Source organism: Harpia harpyja, chromosome Z, assembly GCF_026419915.1.
Source record: "Harpia harpyja isolate bHarHar1 chromosome Z, bHarHar1 primary haplotype, whole genome shotgun sequence".
NCBI classification, from domain to species: Eukaryota; Metazoa; Chordata; class Aves; order Accipitriformes; family Accipitridae; genus Harpia; species Harpia harpyja.
Genome location: NC_068969.1, coordinates 92,031,889 through 92,056,170, shown reverse-complemented (window position 1 = coordinate 92,056,170; position 24,282 = coordinate 92,031,889). Strand labels below are relative to the sequence as shown.

General features: G+C 40.8%; 1 protein-coding gene across 1 annotated transcript; it reads left to right on the top strand.

Moving 5' to 3' along the window:
• The first annotated feature begins 1,113 nt into the window (after positions 1 to 1,113).
• Positions 1,114 to 23,742, top strand: LOC128137140 (zinc transporter 5-like). The gene is given in 18 exon segments (XM_052777827.1): positions 1,114 to 1,196; positions 1,489 to 1,611; positions 3,470 to 3,488; positions 3,490 to 3,537; positions 4,840 to 4,925; positions 6,904 to 6,991; positions 8,782 to 8,869; positions 11,611 to 11,687; positions 12,823 to 12,993; positions 13,608 to 13,896; positions 14,257 to 14,465; positions 15,552 to 15,709; positions 16,351 to 16,480; positions 17,960 to 18,158; positions 19,608 to 19,834; positions 21,769 to 21,794; positions 21,796 to 21,895; positions 22,502 to 23,742. Coding segments are annotated over 18 exon segments (2,283 nt in total). The 5' UTR covers positions 1,114 to 1,122; the 3' UTR covers positions 22,673 to 23,742.
• Positions 23,743 to 24,282: the final 540 nt, after the last annotated feature.

Here is a 24,282-nt window from a genome sequence, read left to right as displayed (position 1 = left end):
GGAAAGAGGTTGCAATGCTTTACACGTCGAGCAGCTTCTTCAGACGGAAAGGGGTGATGTAACACACTGCAGCCAACTCCTGCTACCGGTTCCACCGGACTGGAACTGCCAGCACAGTGTCCTCCAAAAATGAGTTACTGGTCTATACCATTTTATTAGTGAGGACGGCTGCAGCATACATCTGGTATCAGCCGGCGCGATACAGCCCGGTTTCCAGGGCACCAGGAACACCGAAACCCGCAGAGCCCTGGCAGAGCCTTACCCTACAGCACCGCGTACGAAATTACCGTAAGGCAGGCTGCGTACGTCATGGGGCGAGGTTTTAAGGACAAACGTGCTTCCTTCACAGCACAGGAACAGTAAAGGAGAAAACTCGAGTATGGGCTGGGAGAGCAAGTCACAGAAAACGCGCGGCACATCCCTCTGTAGCACACATGCGGCGTGTGTTATCATTTTAAGGCTCCGTTTCACCCATGGGCCGTTCGCCCGTGCCCGTGCCCCCCTTGGCTCCCCTCCCACCCCGGCGCCACGCTGCCGGGTCACAGCGCCACGTACCGACAGCGCGGCTCCCTTAAAGCGGGCGGGGAGCGGGGGGGACGGGATGGGACGGACACACGGGGACAGGGCTCGCCGGAACACAATCACCGGTTTTCTTTCCGCATCGGACACCCAAGGCACGCGGACCCAGAGGGGGACACGCCCCATCCGCCGACCCCCGCCGGAGACCGACCAGCACGCCCCGCAGCCGGCAGCCCGCTAGGGGCGGAGGCCGCCCCCAGGGCAGCGGAACCCGCCCGGACCGACGGGGCCGCGGCCCAAGGCTGGCCCGCCGGGAAAGGCAACGCCGCCGCCCTTCCCGCGTCCCCGCCGCCGCTTCCGGCGCCCGCCGCGGACGTGCCGGCCCACTCCGCTAGGGCGCCTGCGCACGGCGGACGGCGCATGCGCGCGGCGTGGCCTGCCCTCCCGCTCCCTTCCCGCTGCGGCGGCCCTACCGGCCGCGGAGGATGAGGTGCCCCCGCTGCGGGGGAGGCGGGCCGCGCCGCGCCTGAGCGCTCGCACCCCTTCCCTCGCACCTCTCCCCTCGCAGGGGCGTAGGGCCGCGCCCGCCTGCCCTGCCCCGGCATGGAGGAGAAGTACAGCGGGCAGGCCTTGGCCGGCGGCGGCGTGCTGGGGCCCGTCGATGTGCCCACCGCCCGGTAACGGCGGCGGGGGGGGGGGCGGGGGGGGGAGCGGCCGCCCCGCTGGGTGAGGGGGGCAGCCCGTCGCCGTCCCTCCCTCTGGGGAGCAGCGAGCATCGCCCTTCAGCCTTCCGCGGGCGGCGGGAGCCGGCGGCCTCCTCCGCGTGAGGCGCAGGGGCCGCCGGGGAGGGGGAGGGACCGGGACCGGGGGCGGGGCCTGGGCCTGGGCCTGGGACCGGGGCCTGGCCGGGGGCGGAGGCGGGCGTGTGCGTGTGGTGGCAGGCGCGAACGGCCCTTTCCGCTTTTGCAGGCTGACGCGGTACATCGTGCTGCTGTGCTTCACCAAGTTTTTGAAAGCCGTGGGGCTGTTTGAATCCTACGATCTTCTGAAAGCGGTCCACCTCGTGCAGTTTATCTTTATAGTGCAGCTGGGGTGAGTGTGCAGGGGGTGAAGCCCTGTCCGCCGCTGTTCAGGCACACTTTGTCCATGGTGTTCTCTGTCAGCGTCAAGCTTATACCCCGCCTTATGTTGTTATAGATTAATCGAGGAAGAGAAGGTTGTACCAGTGGATCCAGGAAATACTCTGTTCATAGCAGTGTTTTTCTCTCATATCTCTGCTCACTATAATTTCAGAAATGTAGAATATCTCTAGTTGGAAGGGACCCATAGGGATCATCAAGTCCATCTCCCTGCTTCTTGCAGGACTACCTAACACAAAGCCACATGACTAAAAGCATCATCCAGACACTCCTTGAACTCTGACAGGCTTGGTGCCATGATCACTTCCCTGGGGAGCCTGTCCAGTGACCGACCACCCTCTCAATAGAAAACCCTTTCCCTCCCCTAATGTTCAATCTGAACTTCCCCTGACACAGCTTCTTTCCATCTCCTTGTGTCCTATCGCTGGTCACCAGAGAGAGGAGATCAGCACCTCTGCTGCCCCCCTTGAGGAAGCTGTAGGCTGTGATGAGGTCACCCCTCAGCCTTCTCTTCTCCAAGCTGAACAAGGCAAGTGACCTAGGCCACTCCTAAGTCTTGCTCTCAAGGCCTTTCACCATCTTGCTCACCCTCCTCTGGACGCATTTAACAGTTTCCTATCCTTACATTGAGGCACCCAAAACTGCACACAGTACTCAAGGTGGGGCTGCACCAGTGCAGTGGAGAGTGGGACAATCACCTCCCTCGACCAGCTAGCTGTGCTGTGCTTGATGCACCCCAGGACACAGTCGGCCCTTTTGTCTGCCAGGGCACACTGTTGACTCATGTTCAACTTGCCATCAACCCAAACCCCCAGATCTCTTTCCACGGGGCTGCCTTCCAGCCTCTCCTCCCCAAATTTGTACGTGTAACCAGGACTACCCCGTCCCAGGTGCAGAATCAGGCACTTCCTCTTGTTAAATTTCATATGGTTGGTGATTGCTCAGCTCTCCAGGTCTATCCAGATCTTTCCATAAGGCCACTTTAGCCTTGAGAAACTTCAATGTTTTTGCTACTTCAAAATTGATCATGCTATGACAGTACTGATCATAGGAAACTCAGACATGTCCAAATTTTCTTAAGAAGGGTGTAGAAGACAAGCTTTCTTCCTTGTAATTTCTATTCCTCTAGTTCTTGTGAGCTTCAACTGCTGTTTTTCCTTGATTGAGATCTGAAGTGTAGAAACTGATAGCAAATATACAGAAACAATCTTTGCAGACACAATCCTGCTTCATGTTTACCTGATATGATGTGGAAGAGCATTTCTGTAATAAACCGGGCAGAGCTGGAACATTTGGAACCTCATTTTTGTCTTCTATTTCAAATTTGTTTACATTTCACCATAGTGTTTTTCCCCATCACTTACTCTTGATCCCAGTTGAGGAAGATGTGTGCTGTTCCTTACCATTTCTAACATGCTGTGTATTCACCGTTCTGTATGTGAGTAAGCCTTCAGGTGTATGTATCTTGCTAATAAAAAACATAGTAGTATTTCTCCTCAAAATTTCTGAGATCAGTATTTTGATTTTTGTAAATCACAGGTAGAGTTCTCATTAGTCATTCTCTGAAGAACTTGCATTTAAAATTGACCAGAACTGAAGTTCACTTGTCATGACCTTTGTACTGATTTCTGACACAATGCAGCAGGGAAAATAAAACCAGTGGGTGTGGTCAGTGTGGCCTTTTAATGAAAAATGTAGAGAAGCCATGTTGTCAACTGAGCCTGATAGGAAAGGCCTAGTTATTTAGAGCTGGTGTGAATAAAAAGCTGACTGCTAATACACAAATAGAGAAAACTTTCTTCTTTTAACAGGTCTGCATTTTTTATGGTTTTTGTTTCAAAAACCATTTTCTTCTGGAAAAGTGGTAACCAAGCATCAGGTGAGTTGACACATGTAATAATGATTCACGTCTTTGTAGATATTCTTGACAGCATGGCTCTTGCCAAAAATGAAAGGGGAACAAAGGTTGCTGCACTTGGAAGATGTGATAGCAATTCCCAGAAGCATGTAACTAACTTTGTGTCTAGTGCACTGTAAAAAACAATCAGCATTTTTAGCCATGTATTGTGAAAAGATTGGTCCTTGGCTCCATACAAGCATCTGTTCTGAGGACTGGATTTGCAAGAAGAGCTTAGTCTACTTGGCTGACTTTGACAGTTTCAGAGGGCAGTTTCTGGACTGCCAGAATGTTGAAATGCTCCAGTCATGTTCCCCATGCCAAAAGAGTGCTTTTGCGTGGTGCGTTGTGATGAGGGGCTAGTCTATGCTCTTCAAACCTGTGTTGAGTTCCCAGTATCCTGAGATGTCAGAGTAGGGCCAGGTTGGAACCTGCTGTTTAAGATATTTTCATTTGCTCCATATTCATCTTGGTTTTATGTAATTGTGTGCACAAAAACTTGATCCATGCACGATGTCATCAGTGTATGTGCTAAGTAGAGAGAATCTGAAGGATAGCCTGAGAAATGTTACAAATGTCAACTGCTTTCCTGATTAGACATGTATGGCAGAATTTTAAAGTGTGAACAGGAATAAATTGCATCTTTGATTTGTGTTTGGAAAAATCTGTGTGTGTATTGTTTTGCTCTTGTTTAAAATTTTTAAATTCTGCATTTTGAGGATGTGATGTTTGTTGTAGGTACTTTGTCTTGTTTAATGTATTTCCAAAATGAGTTACTTTTCTTTAAAAATTTGCATTTACAGTTAATAATGTATTGAATAGCTGAATTATAACCTGCATCCTGAAGAAAGAATTTAACACATGCATAAATGTATGTAGACTTAAGGTCTTAGTCTCTTTATCTTGGATGTTTTATCTAGTTCTATATATATTTATCAGATACATAAAATAGATTAGAAAACAAACAGCATCTTTGACAGGTAAATGGACTTGAATTTTTTTCAGCGTTTTTTCAGGCTTCTTATTAAAGAGATCTCAGACTATACTATAGAATCTAGTACTGTGGTAGAAAAGAAATAAGTAATTCTGGTTCATGATATGTCCAAAGAAACCTTAGTTGCCTGGCAAAGTAGTTAAGATAATCGTACTCTAAATTTTGCAGAACTTGCAGAGCGTATGTTTTCCCCTCTATTTCTACAGCTGCTGTGCTAGAAGAATGCTAATAGTGGGGTGTTTATTCTGAAACAGTGGAGAAAATTATAATGAAATACCTTTCTTTTGTAGTGGATCAAAATTTTTAAGCATGCTGTTGTGGGATCTATCATTTCACTCTTGTGGTTTTTTGGCCTTACTCTTTGTGGACCACTGAGGTAAATATATATTAACTGTAAACAATGTGTTATCTTTTTAAGCTAATTTTTGTGATCTTTCCCTGTCTTGTTCCTTTGGTTTTTTGTTTTGTATCCATTAGCTCATGATGCCAGCCTCTTGCTCTATTTTTTGAAATTTTAAATGGATCTTTATGCTTTTTCCAGTGAACTCTGTTGTGCTTGGGAAAAGCTACATGTAATTTTCTGTAGAATTTGTAATTTTCTTCATTCATTCTTTGACAAGATGCCAGTGGAAAGTCTTGATAGTGCTTGAACTATTGATGTGAATGATATGAGATCACTGACTGTGGATTTCATCATTTCCTAGTCTCATTAATGTAACCCCAATTGTTTATGTAACTGTTGGGAGTCCATGGCTTGACAGCTAGTGATAGCAGCTTGTATTCCTGTGCCAGGTAACTAGAATCAATTTCTGCATTTGTTGCAGGGCACTGCTTTATCTAATCATATGCCTGTGCTGTGTTGGAATTGGGTGGCATTAGTGCATATACTCTGAGTAAAATCACTTGTGCTGTTTGTTGGCAGTGCTGACTGAGTAACTAAAAAAGAATAACATTAGACTTCCAGAAATGAAGGTTAATGGATTAGTGTCGTGGTTTAACCCCAGCCAGCAACTAAGCACTGCACAGCCGCTTGCTCACTCCCCGCCGGGTGGGATGGGGAAGAGAATCAGAAGGCTAAAAGTGAGAAAACTCGTGGGTTGCCATAAAGACAGTTTAACAGGTAAAGCAAAAAAAGGAATTCATTCACCACTTCCCATCGGCAGGCAGGTGTTCAGCCATCTCCAGGAAAGCAAGGCTCTATCACGCGTAACGGTTACTTGAGAAGACAGACTCTATCACTCCAAACATCCCTCCCACCTTCTTCCCCCAGCTTTATATGCTGAGCCTGATGTCATATGGTCTGGAATATCCCTTTGGTCAGTTGGGGTCAGCTGTCCTGGCTGTGTCCACTCCCAGCTTCTTGTGCTGCACCCCCAGCCTACTCGCTGGTGGGGTGGTGTGAGAAGCAGAAAAGGCCTTGACTCTGTGTAAGCACTGCTCAGCAGTAACTGAAAGATCTTTGTATTGTTAACACTGTTTTCAGCACAAATTCAAAACGTAGCCCCATACCAGCTACTATGAAGAAAATTAATTCTATCCCAGCCAAAACCAGCACAGTTAGACAGCATCTTTCATTAGAGAGAGGAAGGTAAAGCCTTAAATAATACATTTTATGAAGTTGAAGTTTTATCCTCTACACAGAAGAAGGCACACCCGAGAATAATAGGAGTTCTTAATACTGTAGTGCCTTTCTGGGTGCTGGCAGTCTTCCCAAACAGAACCAGTAACGTGGACCCTAGCAGCCTGGATTGCTGTGTGGAGAATGGCAGAAGCATTTGGTAAACTTGACAGCGATTATTACTGTCATGTTCCACTCTGAAAAGCTGTCAATATAGCTTGTTAGTCAGCCTTTGCTATCTGAAGGAGATAGTGTGCAAGTTAGAATTTCTTATTTTCAGCAATTAAGATGTTCTGAGGTTGCATAAACTACTAGACCATTAACACCTCAATAAACAGGATACAGGACAGGACCTCTTTTTTCTGAGAGCCAGAAACTTTGGTTTAGAGGAGGTATTGTAATGGGAATAATAATTCCATTTTGAGTAAGTTAGTATCTTGTTGTGTTACTAGAAGAAAGTACAATTTAAAGTAATCTATAAATGAATAATTTTAATCTGTTCCTTGATTTAGGAAGTTCTTTGTTTTGTGATGCGTCTAGCTGTCCGCAGCTAGATCTATTGCTGGTGAAGGCAAATAGATTTGCATTTATCCTTTTGAATTGTTTAAACTTGCTATTGAAATCACAGGATAAATCTTTGACTGCTGTGTCATTGAATTTTAGCTGAAATAGTATATATTAAGCTTGTGAGATAAACTTATAAGTGGACATAAGTGTTTATTTCACGTTTTTCTAGGACATTGTTGCTGTTTGAGCACAGTGATGTGGTTGTGCTATCACTCCTTAGTGTCTTGTTCACGAGCTCAGGTGGAGGACCAGCAAAGGTATTTAAAAATTCATTTTACCAAATGTAAAAGATACTGAATGCTATAAATTCAAGTACTTTTCTACCTGGAACAAACAGTGTTTTGGACCTATGTTCATAGAAACTGTGCTTTTTTTAGTTTAATTAGTGGTAAAATTATAAAATGTACTACTTGAAATAATAAATATGACATTAAGAGAGAAACAGTGGGTGAAGCTGCTGGAGATCCATGGCAGATACCTGAGAATTTTTTCTGTTTGAAGGCGGAAAAGAACCTTGAGAATGATTTTTACACTTCAGCATTCTTTGTAACAGGATTTGGGGTCCAAACTGACAAAAGGACATATGTGCATGTCGTGGTCCTGGCCTTTAGGCACTGAAGTCCAGCAATACAGTCTCCAGATCCCTGCCTAGCCTCTTCAATGTCTGTAGCTTTTTCATGTACTTTGTTGGTTTTCTGCCAAAAAGTTCTCTAAGTACTTTAAGGTCTGCATGAGCCTGTGTGTGCTGAATACTTGGGCCCAGTCTTTCACTTAATTAGAGATCTGTACTTGAGACATCCTTTGTCTGAGTCCCATTACACACAATTTCGCAAGGTGTTCTCTAACTGTGCCTAATCAGCCCTAAGTGGAATGAGCTCGTGCCAGCACCTAGGAGTCTTCACCACTTTCACTCAAAAAAGTGGAGCTGGAGGAAGATACCTTATGATGTCATATGCCTGAGGCTAGAATACTTGCTGTGTAGGAGAAGGTCTGGTTTTGGTGCTGCCTCAGGCTGAGAGTTTTGAAAACTCTGAATCATAACTGCTGCTGGAGTCCCTTAATCACTTTTAGGCTGGCCTTAGAGTGAGTAGCACAGTCATCTGCTCTGACTCTCTATGCCCACCCCCCTCAAATTGAGATGCTTAGGGCATCCAGCATGAAGCTCTTCGTCTAGAAGACAAATTTTTTCTCCAGCCAGCCACCCAAGGGGTAGATGCAGAGCTTCAGAGAGGTTCTTTGTCAATCTGTGTTGTGGTGGACCATGCTTGGCAGTTAAGCTGCATATCTAACGCAGCAGAAACAAGGGAGTGATAACGCTGTCCTTTGAGTATTTCAGCTTTATGAAGTGAACTGTGGCAAAGAGGTCAGCTGACTTTCCAAAACAAGAAGGTGATAGCTGTATTTGGCTTCAGAAGATGAATTGTAATAGTATTTTTTAGCTGTAGAGCTCAGTGTCTTGCCAAGATGATGAATACCAAAATTGCAGTGTCTTAAAACAGGGTGGTGAAAGCTCTGGGCGCTGGGATTTCATAGCTACCTCTGTACCATCCCTATAAAAGCACTGCAGAGCTCTGCTTTCTTAGAGCCTTTGCACAGTGCTCTAGCCTTCGCCTCCCCTAAGACAAAATTCTACAGTTTGTCCACTAGATCTTGTTTATGGCTCCTTGCTGCTACAAAATATTAAATCATCAGGCTAAAGTACCTGTGCACTCTGGCAGGCAGAAACACACCATGAAGAAGGAAGCAATCACACTTGAAGTTTGTAAGATACAGGCTTCTAGCTTGTTACAGTGGTGATTTGCCCTGAGTTATCTGGTAAATCTGAAAACCAGAATAAATATAAAATCATATTGTCCAGGTCAATTTTTTAAAAAAATTAAAAAAAAAAATATTTTTTTCCTCATGTTTTTCTTACTTAACAAAAATATGCTTAGATTGATCAGGAGGAGGGGAGGGAGAGGACTGATTTCCTGGATTTTTTTAGATTAATCTGTTTCAGCACATAAAAATATTTGGGGTGTGTTTTTGTGTTTTGTTTTTTTTACAGACAAGAGGTGCTGCATTTTTCATCACAGCTGTCATCTGCTTACTGCTTTTTGACAATGACGACCTCATGGCTAAGATAGCAGAACATCGTATCCTTTCTTGCTATGTGTAAGAGCAAGAGCAAGTGCCTATTATTACTGGGACAGAGAAAATGTGAAGTTGAGTGCACTGAATTAAATATGCTTGCATTTTTCCTAATAGGAATCTTACCTTTCAAGAATATTATAACATAAGATTTTACTTTTACATCTACATACTGATATTTACAGCGGAATGAATAGCATTGCTTACTTTCAGAACTTAGAACATAGCTATAGATTTTAAATTGTAGTTCAAGGCTCCCTGCCCATTTGCACATCTCAGACCACTTAGGATTGTTAGAAGCTTTTTTGATCAGCTCTCCTTTTTTTTAGAAATTCTAGACATAATGGCTGTAGCCTAAGTCTGTGTATTAAATGGTTGACAGCCTGGCTGGCAGTCTTCTCCATATATCCAGAAAGATTCGTAGAATCACAAAATCATAGAATGGTTTGGGTTGGAAGGGACCTTTAAAGGTCATCTAGTCAAACCCCCCTGCAGTGAGCAGGGACATCTTCAACTAGATCAGGCTCAGAGCCCCATCCAACCTGACCTTGAATGTTTCCAGGGATGGGGCATCTACCACCTCTCTGGGCAACCTGTTCCAGTGTTTCACTACCCTCATCGTAAAAAATTTCCTTATATCTAGTCTGAATCTACCTTCTTTTAGTTTAAAACCATTACCCCTTGTCCTATCACAACAGGCCCTGCTAAAAAGTTTGTCCCCATCTTTCTTATAAGCCCCTTTTAAGTACTGAAAGGCTGCAGTAAGGTATCCCTACAGCCTTTTCTTCTCCAGGCTGAACAACCCCAACTCACTCAGCCTTTCCTCACAGGAGAGGTGTTCCATCCCTCTGATCATTTTTGTGGCCCTCCTCTGGACCCACTCCAACAGGTCCATGTCTTTCCTGTACTGAGGACCCCAGAGCTGGACGCAGTACTCCAGGTGGGGTCTCACCAGAGCGGAGTAGAGGGGCAGAATCAAGTCCCTCAACCTGCAGGCCACGCTTCTTTTGATGCAGCCCAGGATACGGTAGGCTTTCTGGGCTGCGAGTGCACATTGCTGGATCACGTCCAGCTTTTCATCCACCAGTACCTCCAAGTCCTTCTCCGCAGGTCTGCTCTCAATGCCTTCATCCCCCAGCCTGTATTGATACCAGGGGTTGCCCTGACCCAGGTGCAGGACCTTGCACTTGGCCTTGTTGAACCTCCTGAGGTTCACAGGGGCCCACTTCTCAAGCTTGTCTAGGTCCCTCTGCATGACATCCCATCCCTCAGGCATGTCAACTGCACCGCTGAGCTTGGTGGCATCTGCAAACTTGCTGAGGGTGCACTCAATCCCATTGTCTATGTCATCAATGAAGATACTAAACAGTACTGGTCCTAATACAGACCCTTTGAGGGACACCACTCATCACTGATCTCCGTCCGGATAGTGAGCTGTTGACCACTACCTGCTGGATGCAACCATCCAGCCAATTCCTTATCCACTGAACAGTCTACCCATCAAATCCATATCTCTCCAATTCAGAGAGAAGGATGTTGTGGGGGACCATATCAAAGGCCTTACAGAAGTCCAGATGGGTGACATCTTCCCTTGTCCACTGAGGTAGTCACTCCATCATATAATGCCACTAGGTTTGTCAGGCAAGACTTGTCCTTGGTGAAGCCAGGCTGGCTGTCTGGAATCACTTCCCAGTCCTCCGTGTGCCTTAACATGGCTTCTCGGAGGATCTGTTCCATGATCTTCCCAGGCACAGAGGTGAGGCTGACAGGTTGGTAGTTCCCTGGGTTCTCCCTCTGCCCTTTTTAAAAATGTGTGCGATGTTTCCCTTTTTTCAGTCTCTGGGGACTTCACCTGACTGCTGTGACTTTTCAAATACCATGGAGTGGCTTAAAGATTGTTTTGTGCTTTTGCAAATGTGGTAGTCTCAGTTCATCTGCTAGGCTGAAAAGCGGTGTGAAATAGCCTGCGGTAGCTCCAACAACAATGGACTTTAAGCTGCAAGTGGAAGCTGGCTAACATGCTTTCAAAGGCACTGAGTAAATTGAAATTGATCGTGAAGTAAGTTTTCAACAGGTCGTCTCATCATAGTGAAGTGTACTGGCAAAAAGTGGTACATCTTGAGGATGGACAGTAAAAACAAATAAGGTGAAAGTAAACTTTCTCAAGGAGGGATGAAAACATGGAATTACAGATGCAGATGGTATATTCAGGAATAGTATTGATTAACCCACTGAGTTTTCAGTGAGTAAATTCATTGTTAAAGTGCCCTGTAGTAGTTTTCCCAAAAGCTATCATTATTTTAATATTTGCTGCATTATGCTTGTCAATTACTCTTTGTTTTCTAAAGTATAAATATTTAGAAACTGGAAAGATATAGACGATATTTCAGGCAACTTGCTGCTTTAGGGCTTTTAGTGAAAATCAATCTAATTTTTAATGCTGTTGAGTACATTTTTCAAAGTCTCATTGCCAAAATTAACATAAATCCTGTATCATGACTGCTGTACAGTATTTAACAGTGACTATGTGCTCATGTTTTAAAATACTCTTCCCCCTTGTCCTTAATATTTTTAACTATTTTCTGTGGAAATATTTTCATCTTTCCTAAATTTTAAGGATCTGACAAACCTTAAAGCTCAGTTTGCTTACTTCTGCTTTCTGTGGTTGTCTTCTACCTCTGTCTGTTCTTCAGTTAAAAAAAAAAAATCATCAAATGAAACTCTTCCTTAATTTTTTTTTATTTAGCTGAGGGGCATCATGACAGTGCTCTTACCCATGTTCTGTATACAATCATTGCTTTCCTAGGTGTTGCAGATCACAAGGTAAATAACTAAATAACTTGTATTTTAGTAGGTTAATATAAGGTAAGAATTTCACCACCTCAGAGCTAATCAAGCATAAATCAAAACCAAAAAGTTCAACATCTGCACCCCATATTGGAACGGAACTAGCACTTTAATTTTTACATCCTGATTGAGTATGAGCATCTTCAATATAGCAAACCAAACCATACAATATTCAACTTGTATAGCTGAGAAGGACTTTGCTGTAATGCGTAACCTAAAAAGTCTTATTAAAATTATCATAAAGTATTGTGTCATCAGTATCCTGGATGTTCATAATGCTTTGCATATAAGCTGTTTCTTGCTCACTTTTGGGGTCTGTGTTTTGTTGCTGCTTCTTTATCTTTCCCCAGTCTTTCCTTTATATTAGATGCTTGTATTTGAAGACACAGATTCTGATACTTCTCCATAGTATACTCCCATTATAATTGGTGGCATGAATAACTATCAAAATCTTACTATATGGGATTGACCTATCTGATTGATCTGTTCTGTTAGCTTAGTCTTGTTGCTAAAGTGGCTGCATTGAGGACTAAAACAGGAAAAAAAATATATGGAGCAGCTTAGAGAGACTGGTTAACTGTGCAAAGCAAGTGTGTTCTAAGGGAGATGAGATGCTGTGCGTGCATCTTGTTCATTTGTAGAACAATTTTGAAAGAAAATATTGTGAAGAAATATGGTATGGTGCAATTAAAGGTAAGGGAATGAAAAGGTTATGAAAGGCTTAGAGGCCAAGGTGACATCACACTTTGGGGCTTTACATATGCTTTCAGCACTTTTAATAATGGAAGATGGGAAACCAAGTTTTGTGTGATTTTTCTTTTTCTTCGTATGCTGTTTGCTACCTATTCACTGCTGTTGTATGTCAATTAACACTATTGAGAGTTTTAAACTTCAAGTCATAGTAGGCTGTTGTGAGTAGTGCTGAGGTATAACCATGTATACTATGTTACTGGTTTTAACTAGAGTAACAATTACAGGAAATACCTTGTCTTTGGCTTTTGTTGATAAGTTAAGGAAAGCATATTAATCTTTTTTCATGTAAGTGTCACTTTGTTTGGAGTGAGGTATCTGGCTCTTAAGAGATGCTAACGTGATCCTTCTGTGTTTCCAGGGAGGAGTACTGCTTCTGGTACTGGCATTGTGCTGTAAGGTTGGTTTTCACATGGCTTCCCGAAAACTATCTGTAGATGTAGGTGGAGCCAAGCGTCTTCAAGCTTTGTCTCATCTTGTTTCCGTCCTTCTGTTGTGCCCCTGGGTCATTGTCCTTTCTCTGACAACAGAGGTAAGATAGCAAGTACAAAAATACATCATTTTTTGTAATGCTTCTGCTTTTGAAGTACAATTTAAATCTTTCCTTTAAAATACCTTTACAATTACCAAAGTTGCCATCTTTATTTTTGTAGTAAGCTCTGTTTGAAATTTTTCCTCTATATTTTGATGTATATCTGTGTGATACCATAATTTCCTCTTCTGTGTGATAACTTTATTTCATCTTTCTAGCTCAGATATTATATCCTGGATTCATATACTAACATAGCACAAGTATTAATGACTGCATAAATACAGGGCTCTTTTATTCCTGAGGAGTAGATTATTAAAGACATGTTCGTGATGCCTGCATGCTTATGGAGAGTAGACCGTTGCAAACATGGCGTTGCATATGGCATTGCTTTTAAGCACACGAAAGTATTTAAAGTAAGGTACTGTAGTGCATATTAACTGTATGTCTCTTTCTATAGCTAGAGTGTTGGTTTTATGTGATAAATTTGAAGTATAAAAGTATTTATGTTTTGATGGATTGCTGAAAACATTTGTAATGAAAGTGAACTAGATTTAATGCTGTATATACACACCTAATGGTGAACAATCCTGTTTGAAATGTATTTTTTGTTGCAGAGTAAAGTAGAGTCTTGGTCTTCTCTCATCATGCCTTTCATAACAGTCATCTTTTTTGTTGTGATCCTGGATTTCTACGTGGAGTCCATATGCTCTGTCAAGATGGAAGCTTCCACGTGTGCTCGATATGGATCCTTTCTTATTTTCATTAGTGCACTGCTTTTTGGCAACTTTTGGACACATCCAATAACAGACCAGCTTCGAGCTATGAATAAGCCACCACACCATGAAAGCACAGAGCATGTTCTTTCTGGAGGTGTGGTAGTGAGTGCTGTCTTCTTCATTTTATGTACGTATTCTTATTTATCTTTTGATAAATCTATTGTCCGTGTGACTGGGAAGCCAATCAGAAAATGGATGTGTGCAGAATTCTTTTGGATGAGCTTTTACGGATTCTTTTGGATAAAAAGGGCCTGTAACTTTGTGCTCTTACTGTCTGTCTACAAAAAAAAGAATGCAATAGATCTGTTGTGAAAGTGATGATCTAATCTTACATAGCAATGAAATCTAATGATAAACTTCAAGATGAAGTTGACAATAACTTTGCTGCCTGCAGATTTCATGTAAGCTTTGACTGCTGATAAAACACATTATAAAATCACTGTGAAGCTTAGAAACAGCAACAAAAACTTCAATACTTTCCTTGCAGCTGCCAATATCCTGTCCTCCCCCTCCAGGAAAGGGCAGAAGGGTACCCTTATTGGCTATTCCCCTGAAGGCACTCCTCTCTATAACTTCATGGGTGATGCATTACAGCAGAGCTCTCAGTCATTACCCCGGTTTATTAAGGAGTCACTGAAAGAAATCCTTGAGGAGTATGATTCTAGGCAGATCTTCTATTTCTTGTGCCTAAATCTGGTAAGTGCCTGTTGGTTTTTTTTGTCAAACCCAACCACAGTAGTACATACATAGTACAGTAAGAAGAGTTATTCTTTAAAAGGGCCTCATGATTGATTGTTTTTAAAGTGACCCTTGATAGAGTAGTTTCATTAGATGGAATGTTAAAATAGAAGATTCTTAACACTAATCTTACAGTAAGTGGCAGGTCACTTTGGTTTGTTGTCACACTGCGGCACTGGTTCTATGTGGTAACTATTATACCAGTAAGTAAATACTTGTATGATGGTACGTTTAAGGTGAGGTATCTCAATGTTACCAGCAGATAAGCTGAAACTAGTAAGGCCTTCAAGGATGGGGACAACAGAAGAGTAAGTGTGGGATTGCTTAGTGTCATTTTGGAGTAGGCTAGTTTTATTTCTAGCTTCTCTTTCGAACAGGAAAAGATCATACAGTAAGCAAGATTGATAGAACCTCATTTGCAAAGATCTCTCTTCATTCTTTGGCAATTATTCAATGAAACGGGGAGAAACTTGAAGTATCCGTGATAACTTTAACAAATTCCATTATAGAGTATAAAAGATGGAAAAGAACGCTTATAGGCAGACCAGTTAATAATAGTAAATCATACAGGGAAAATGCATGTATTAAAAATATTTCCTCGTGTACCGTTCTCAAAACTAATTCCTGAGGTTAAACACTCAACTAATTGGTGAAGAAAATTCTTACAGATACATAGACAGCATTGCTTTTACACTAATAATAGATCAGATCAGAGTTGTTACATTGTTTAATGACAAAATGCTGAAAATTTTGTCTGCACAATGTTAGTTTAAAATTCTAAATGAAAACTTAAATTTACTCCTGTGGAGGGTTGTTTTCTTAGGTCTAAGGCTTCTGGGAGTGTAGGTTCAAAAATGTCTCTTCATAGACTTGGAATGTATCGCTTTTGTTTTGTTGGAGGAGAGAGAAAATGGTCTAGAAATACTTCAAACAATACCTTTGAAAACTATCAAGTGTTCTATGATAAGAGTTTCCTGCTAGCTACCAAGACATTAAATTACAAGTTAATCTTTGAGGAAAAATTCAAACTCCCTTTTGTTTTAGGCTTCCACTTTTGTGGAGCTTTTTTATGGAGTATGGACCAATAGCCTTGGTCTCATTTCTGATGGATTTCACATGCTTTTTGATTGTTCTGCCTTAGTGATGGGGCTTTTTGCAGCTCTGATGACAAGATGGAAAGCAACTCGCATATTTTCCTATGGGTATGTATATTAGGTTCTTGAAGGACTATCTGAAAATTATTCTACTTGCTCATTTTCAAAATGTCCTGCTATAAAGATATGTTTGGGAAGTTTTAGTGTTGCATGCTTCTGTGGGGTTTTTGCTATGTCTCTTCCATTTGTGGTCATGCTATTCCCCTCTTACCCCTGCAAAAAAGTGTCTGAAATGTAATTTTCATTTATCTCTACAAATAAAACTTTATCACTGTGAATATTATTTAGAAATTGCCTCACTCTGTATATATATATGTATGTCAAACAAAAATATATGTTCAAAGTCAGTGTTTATATGAGGATTTCAATTCTGCTGACATAATCAAAATTTGTATGGCTAAATTGCATAGCAGTTTAGCAGTTTGAAGCCCTGAATGTGCACTATATATAAAAAAATACTTACATTATTATAGCTTTATACTATTGGTGTTTGGACAGTTGCAAACTAGCTTCCTCCTTGTCAGAAGTAAATAACCCAGAAATTAAGGCACAATTTTGTGGCATTGAGGAAAAAAATCAAAGCAATCTTAATGCTGTATTAAATGTATTATGATTTTATTTATTATAACTTTGAAATTTGTTCAGAGTACCCATTCTTCACTCTCAAAAGTACATATGTTTGCTTTCAGGTATGGACGTGTAGAAATTCTCTCTGGATTTATTAATGGCCTCTTTCTGATGGTAACTGCTTTCTTTGTCTTCATGGAATCGGTGGCCAGACTGGTGGATCCTCCAGACATCGATACAAATATGCTAACTGTAAGTTTTGTCATTCTGTTTCAGTGTTGTTTGGCAGTTAATGGTTCATTTATGTTTGTCTTAATTAAAAAAAAAAAAAAAGTTAGGAGACTAAAGTTGCATACTCTAATCTAAACTGTGCCTTGACTTTTTAACATATTCTAATTTTAAAGTCCAAACTTCATCTAGTTTTAAAATATGAAAATATATAGGGGTGAATATAATTTAATTGTAACAGTTAAATTGAATTTTTTTCTAAGATGTTACAGCTGTAATCTTTTTAGATGGTTGTCTTTCTACAATAAAAGATACTGAGTAAATAATCTGTACAAGACTAAATTTGGTTCAGCTGTTATGTATACCAATGTCAGTTATTACAGAAGAGATTTTGTGTTAGTCTCTGAGAAACCTCAGAAATCAGGCAGAATTCATAACATAATGCTGAGTGTGTTACTATGGCATAAACAATCCTGAAGCTGTGCATAGCTAATCTTAACTACACCAGCGTCTCTCTACCTTCCACAGCCTCTTCAGGGGCTCCCTACTTAAATTTTCAAGCTTCCATCCATTTCTTTCAAATGCAATAGTTCATTTTCTTCAAACTAAATTTTTTTTGTTATGGAATTCTGCAAATCCATGCCTTCATTTATCACATTTCCAGCTTCACTTGTTTTCTTTCACACGCACACACAAATTTGTGCTCTCCTGCTCTCTTCGGTAACAAAGAGAAAGATTTTTATGTAGGCACAATTAGAAATGGGCACTGCTGGAACTGAGGCCTGATTTTTTTTTTTTTTTCTTTTTAATCTTCAATATTTGCTCCATTTTTACTACTGATTTTGTTTCTTGGTGGGGGGGGAAGGGTTGCCCCCTCTATATGAGCACAGTCTGCATAGCCAAGAAAAGGTCTAATAACACCTGAATAGGACTTGCTTAATTCCTCTATTAGCTGGAATTACTCTTATGCTTTGCTTGTTTTTCAAGAGAAGAGTAGAAAAATAGGCAGACAGATAAAAAGCACAACTCAACCAGTAAAGCAGCAGTTGCTGTCTTCAGTTGAGTACAATTTTAGATGAGTGTGCGTGTCCTACATACAATATAGAATTTGGGGGGGAGGGGGCAATGAAAGCGAAGCAAACCTTGTATTCGAACCACTTTACCTCTTTATGAAAGTAGATAAAATCAATCACCCCTTCTTAAAACTAAATTTGCTATCTTGTCCTAATTTGTGGATACCAGGTTTTGCATTTTGGGTGGGGTTCTTGGGAAGGTTGGGGAGAATTGGATTTTTTTGAGAGGGAAGGAAAATTCCTTTGAAACCAGCTTGTATACTGAAAGGAATATGATGAGGAATCCATATTAGAATAATCCTGTTGATGTTAATGCTTCCACAGTTTTTCTTAATTAGGTGCATAGTGTTTCTGATTACCATGTTCTAGAAAATAAACTTGAACTTCTGGGCAGATGTAGTGAAGTTTAAAACTTCTCTTCCTCTCACAGCCAGTCTCTGTTGGAGGGCTGATCGTAAACCTTGTTGGTATCTGTGCCTTTAGCCACGCGCACTCCCATGGGGTTTCTCGGGGAGGTTGTCACTCACACGATCACAGCCATTCTCACCACGGGCACAGCCACGGCCATGGGCACAGTCATGGACATTCCCACGGGACTTCTGGAGGAGGCATGAATACCAACATGAGAGGCAAGTACAGATTGTTGAATCGTAAATGATGTATGTGATTTCCAGCAGGCTTTGAAGATTCTCAGAATCAGACCCAATACTATGCATCATTCTTAAAATCTGTCTCCAGAAGTGATCTGACAGCCATTTAACACGGTATACATGAATTTCTCAAACTGTTTCTTCGTTAGTGAGTTCAACTTGAAGAAACACAACTTGAAACATTTCTTTGCATGGCTTTGAAGAAACATAACTTGAAACGTTTCTTTGCAAGGCTTTCTTAGGTGTGGGTAATACTTAAGGACCAATAAAAAGCATTAATCTACAGCCTTCACTAAGATTAATAAGTAGTCATTGTAAACCTTACTGAATAAGCTTAAAGTCCTTGTTTCTAAGTTCCATCTGGAAATGAAAGTACAAGGTCTCTATCTATAAAGGTATTACCATGCTTCTAGGTATCACATGATAGCTGGTTGTAAAAACACTGGAGGAGGGGATAAGAAGCAGAACAAATGCAGGCCAGCAACCTAGAATATGCTTCTATTTGTGATTCAGAAGATAACAGTGGTAAAGATGAAACTTTCTTTTTCAAATCTAAATTCAGAAGCTAACTGAGAAGGGCAATATATCTAAAATTTCAGCATAGCTACTTCTTAGAATTTTTTCCCCTAGCAGTTAGAAAGTAGTTATTTACCGACCACCTGGCTTATAAAAAAATCTATAAAGGAATGAGTTGTTCGTGTAAGCTTGTCAGAGCATAAGCATTTTAGCGAATAGTCTCATATTTCATTGGTTATATTACTTCCTAATTCAGTTGGCTATTCTGTTGTCTGGCATTTTTGTGAAGTCTGCCCATACTCTTAGCTGTTTCAGTATTCTTTCAAATCCTGACACTTAACTAGCACTAATCTTACAAAAGGTTAGAGATTATTTTTCTATGCCCGTTGAGTGTACATTGAGAATGCTACCCATCCTTAAAGCAGTATAAAGTATAAAATTCATAGCAGTAGCAGATAGACAGTCTTATAAAATTGGAGCAGAACTGGCATACAAAAACCAAATGATACATTAGTGTCTGTCCACATGAGCAGGCCAATGCATTTGCACTGATCTTATCCTCTGTTACGGATCAATGAGTCCCTCTATACGCAGTTAAATGATTATGCTATACAGTACAAATCCCACTAACAATTTAAAGACTCTTCACGTTTGGTTTAATCTGTGAATGCTTGCCTAGATCATTGCACTGCGGAGTAAAAATGGTTTTTTTTACATTGATTTGTAATTAAATTTTAGAAAAGCTAAATGTTTTGTTTAATTTTGCACCAGGTTAGGCAGCTAATTGCCTCTGTTTAGCTTGAGGGGCGTTTATTACGTTTAATAAACCCTACTGTGTTTCCGCTGTTGAACATGTATGTACATTTTAAACAGAGCTGTTCAACTTAATCACTCAGTTCATTTTGTTTTCAGGTGTGTTTCTGCATGTGTTAGCAGACACTCTTGGCAGTGTTGGTGTTACCGTATCAACGATATTTATTCAGCAATTTGGATGGCTCATAGCTGATCCACTCTGCTCTCTTTTTATTGCTACATTGATTTTTCTTAGTGTTATCCCACTATTGAAAGATGCCTGTCAAGTGCTTTTGTTGAGGATACCTCCAGAACAGGAGAAACATCTGCATGCAGCTTTAGAAAAGGTCAGAACTACAATTCTAAATGTTTTTATACACAAACATACAAAGCTAAAACTTGTTAATAATTATTAAACTCAAGTAGTTCAGTCTGACAGCTTCCGTTGTCTTAGACAACTTAATGTCTTGGGTTGTTTTAATTCTATTTTGCAGATATGTGACAGGATTAGGAGTTCTACTGATGAAAGTTGTTTTGCAGCTAAAAAAACTTGTACTGTTTTTTGCTTTTATGGGTAGCTCATCATTTCAGACAATTATGGTAACAGTGCAGGAAAAGTACTTAGCACTAAGAAAGTAAGGTAGCAATTCCCAAAAGCTTGCGGCCTTTTTAAACTTGATGTGTACAGTTCAGGCTACAAGATTATATCTTGAGCCTGTAATTGCAGGTTTTCTTATTTGTCCATACCATGAAGGGCATGCTGGTTCACAGTAGGTGAGATGGAAAAAGTACAGCTTTTTTTTCTAATTACTTTTTCATTCTAGTCCATTCTTTTCCTGTCTGCTGCAGTACGGTATCTACTTTGAGGTTGTACTTAGTCTTCACTGTTGGCTCATTTGAAGTTCCTGCCCAGAATCATAGTGCAGACCTCAGTGTGGGAAACACCTCTCTGTCAAAGAACTAGTTACATGTTCGTTGAGGATGCCATCAACTAGAGGCAGCAAGGAACACTATCCTGATGTCCTGTCAGTTAGTAGAGAGGGAGATGTGTTCTTGTCTGCATGAGAAAGAAAAGAATGAATGGAAGTTGGCTGGGAGAGGCTTGCTTAGCGAAAGGAAAGTGAGGTGCAGAGTGGGGTTTCACTTTTTGACAAGGGAAGACAGCAATTCTGGGAGACCGAGGATGAAGAAGGCACTTTTTGAAAACAGTGAAAGAGCAATTCATTGAAAGATAATAGAAAAAGCCTTTTAAAAAATACATCACAGTAAAACAATATGGTTGCTGTAGGTTGACCCCACCCAGCAGCCAGGCATCCACACAGCCACTTGCTTGTTCCCCACTTTACCACCACCACTGCTGGTGGGACAAGGGAGAGAAAAGGAAGAGCAAAAGCAAGAAAAATCTGGGAGCAATACAAAGGCGGTTTAACAAATGAAGGAGAGAGCGAAAAAAAAAAAGCACTGCACCACCTCCCACAAGCACACTGATGCCCAGTCAGTCTCCAGGCAACAGCCACCTTGGAAGCCAAAAAACCCCCTTCTTCCTCTACCCCAGTTTTTACTGCTGAGCATGGCGTTATACAGCATGCAGTTTCCCTCTGGCCAACTTGGGTCAGCTTTCCCAGCTGTTTCCCCTCCCTACTTCTTGCCCACCCCCAGCCTACTCACCAGGGCATGAGCAGAGTGGGAAAAAGAAAGCCTTGACAGTGCCCAAGCACTGTTCAACAATAGCCAAAACATCAGTGTGCTATCAGAACTGTTTTAGGCGCAAATTCAAAACACAGAACCATACGGGTTGTTGTGAAAAGAGTTCACATCATCCCAGCCAGATCCAGTACAAAGATCAATTTAATAAAATGATAAAATTATGGGAAGATACTATGTCTCTGAATTAAGTGCAGCTATGATAACTAAATAGCTGCTTATCCTGGATAGTGAGGTAACAGATGCCCTAGAAATTGTTAAATGCCCAGCCAGCCTCCTGGTTGGTCTATACGTTGATGTTATTGTGATCTGTACACTAAATGACTTTTTTCTCTTCCTATTTAGCATTGCACTGTGCTCGGTTTTTCATTTAGTTTGACTTTTAGCTTCTTGTCTTTGACAGTAATAGCAAGGTGACCTTTCAGTACTACATACTTCTGAATAACAGCTTAGCTGGAAAGCTGCTTTGTTATACAGCTTTGTTTCCCTGTGAAATATTTGCCACCAACATCCATGTACGTACACAAGTTTAAAATGGGTTCTTAAATTAATTGTTGCTAATGTAATTTCTTTACAGATTCAAAAAATAGAAGGAGTCATATCTTAGAGATCCTCATTTTTGGTGTCACTCTGCAAGTGTTGTGGCAGGTACAATACATGTGCAAGTGGTATCAGATGTGATGGAACAGAGAATTGTACAGCAGGTAAGGTACAAGGTTTTTAGACCCTAACGTCTTGATTTCTTACTCTGTAGCCCTTTTTCAGAGGCTGAAGTTTGAAGCTGCTGTTTGTGATTATTTTTGTAGTTTTTAGTTAATGTCTTGGAGCTGGTCTCTAGTGCTGTACTTCCTCTTGCCTGCTAGCTTGGAATTAGCTGCATAAAGAGTTGTTTGCTAAAACATCTACCAAAAAAAAAAAGTATGGGCATTTTTTTCTCACTGTTGAAAGTGGCACTACATGTGCTCTGAGACAAGGAGGAGGAGGTGGATTTCGTGCTACAAAACAGGCACTAAACAGTAGGGATATCGGGATGCTAATCATGGGTTTATAACTGGCTTGCTAGTATCTGCCTGCCTTGGGGTTTTCTTTTCCTTAAAAAGGTGGTTATTTACTTATGCAAGACACTGAGAATTACCCATTATGCAGAAGTTGCAAAGCTATACCCTCTGAAGCTCAATTTTCCAGAAAATTGAATTCTTCATGATGATATTTTTTTAATCTACAGTATTTCAGAGCCAGAATACTACTGCAAGTTACTGTGAGATGCATATTAAGTGTAATACTAATGTTAACCATACTGTTCTATTCAGGTTACAGCAATTCTGAAAGATGCTGGCGTAAACAACCTAACTGTCCAAGTGGAGAAGGAAGCTTATTTTCAACACATGTCTGGACTCAGTACAGGATTTCAGGATGTCCTTGCAATGACTCAGCAACTAGAATCCATGAAATACTACAAAGATGGTACTTATATCATGTGATAGAAAGTTATGTTCACCAAAGGAGGTGCAAACGGTGAAGCTGTAGGATTCCATACTCGTATTTTTGACAGGAGATCTTGCACATACATGTACAGAAACAAATGTACTATATATTTGAATTTTTTTAAGCACTATATTAAAATAGGATCAAGGTGCTTTTATAAAGGAAATAAGGACTTGAATATTTGCTGTATATGTGAAAATAATGGAAATCTGTACTTGGTGTTTATTAAACAGAAGTCTGGATATGTTCCATGCTTAATCTTTTACGAATGGAACATCATGATTATAATTTCATGTTAGCAGTGGGAAATGGAAATAGTTTATATTGGAATGCAAACGTAATTGTTGTGGTTTAAGCCCAGCCAGCAAGAAGGCACCACACAGCTGCTCGCTCACTCCCCCCCCTCCCAGTGGGATGGGGAGGAGAATTGGGGACAAAAAAGTAAAACTAGTGGGTCGAGATAAGAACTATTTAATAACTAAAGTAAAATAAAATATCATAAAAACAATAATAATTAATAATAATAATTGTAATGAAAAGGAATATTAACAAAAAAAAGGGGGGGGGGACACAAGAAAAGACAAGCGATGCACAGTGCAATTGCTCACCCCCTGCTGACCAATGCCTGAGCAGTGATTGGCCCCTCCCGGCCAACTCCCCCCAGTTCATATAGAGAGCATGACGTTCTATGGTATGGAATATCTCTCTGGCTAGTTCAGGTCAGCTGTCCTTGCCATGCTCCCTCAGCAGAGCATGAGAAACTGAAAAAATCCTTAACTTAGGATAAGCGCTACTTAACAACAACTAAAACATCAGTTTGTTATCAACATTATTCTCGCACTAAATCCAAAACACACTGTACCAGCTACTGAGAAGAAAATAACTTTGACCTAGCTGAAATCAGGACAATAATCAATTGAAAAATATTTTTCTTTCTTTCAAATGTAGCTTGAAGACTTCTTGAATGAAAAATAATTACATGCTTATTACAGGGAGTAAAAAACAACATGAAGTCATGTTTTTTGCACACTTTGTTAGATAATAGAAATAAACAGTTTTTATATTATGTCTCAGCATACAAATCTGATTTCTAAACTTAATGAATCAGAGCAAATAGATGTTACTGTTTTAAATTTATGTCAAGTTATTTTTTTAAGGAGAGAAATCCACAGGTTAACAGTGAGAAATAGGGGAAAAAATTGTAGACACTTTTTTGTTTCCTGAGAAGACTTAAAAAACACACTGTAAAATAAATTTTTTGTACTTTTTATATGAATAACTGCAAACGCAATAGTTTGAAGCTTAAAGTAATTAATTAGTGAGCATCCTGGCACACAGGTAAACTTCACTTCTTCAAGATACATTATTCTGTCATTTACTTGATTTTTTTCATAATACCATAACACAGCTGTAGGTGTACTGTAGCCAACTATACCTTTTTGTCTTACCCAAGGAAGCAGTCCAGATTTAGAATGCTAAACTGTGACAGTAGTCTGGGACTTGGCACATTGCTGAAACAAACTGTAAATTGAGACTTCTTGACTGGAAAGAGAAAGAGTGTGTTTAAGAAAGAATTATGCGTGTTGGGGTCTTAATACTGCAAAGA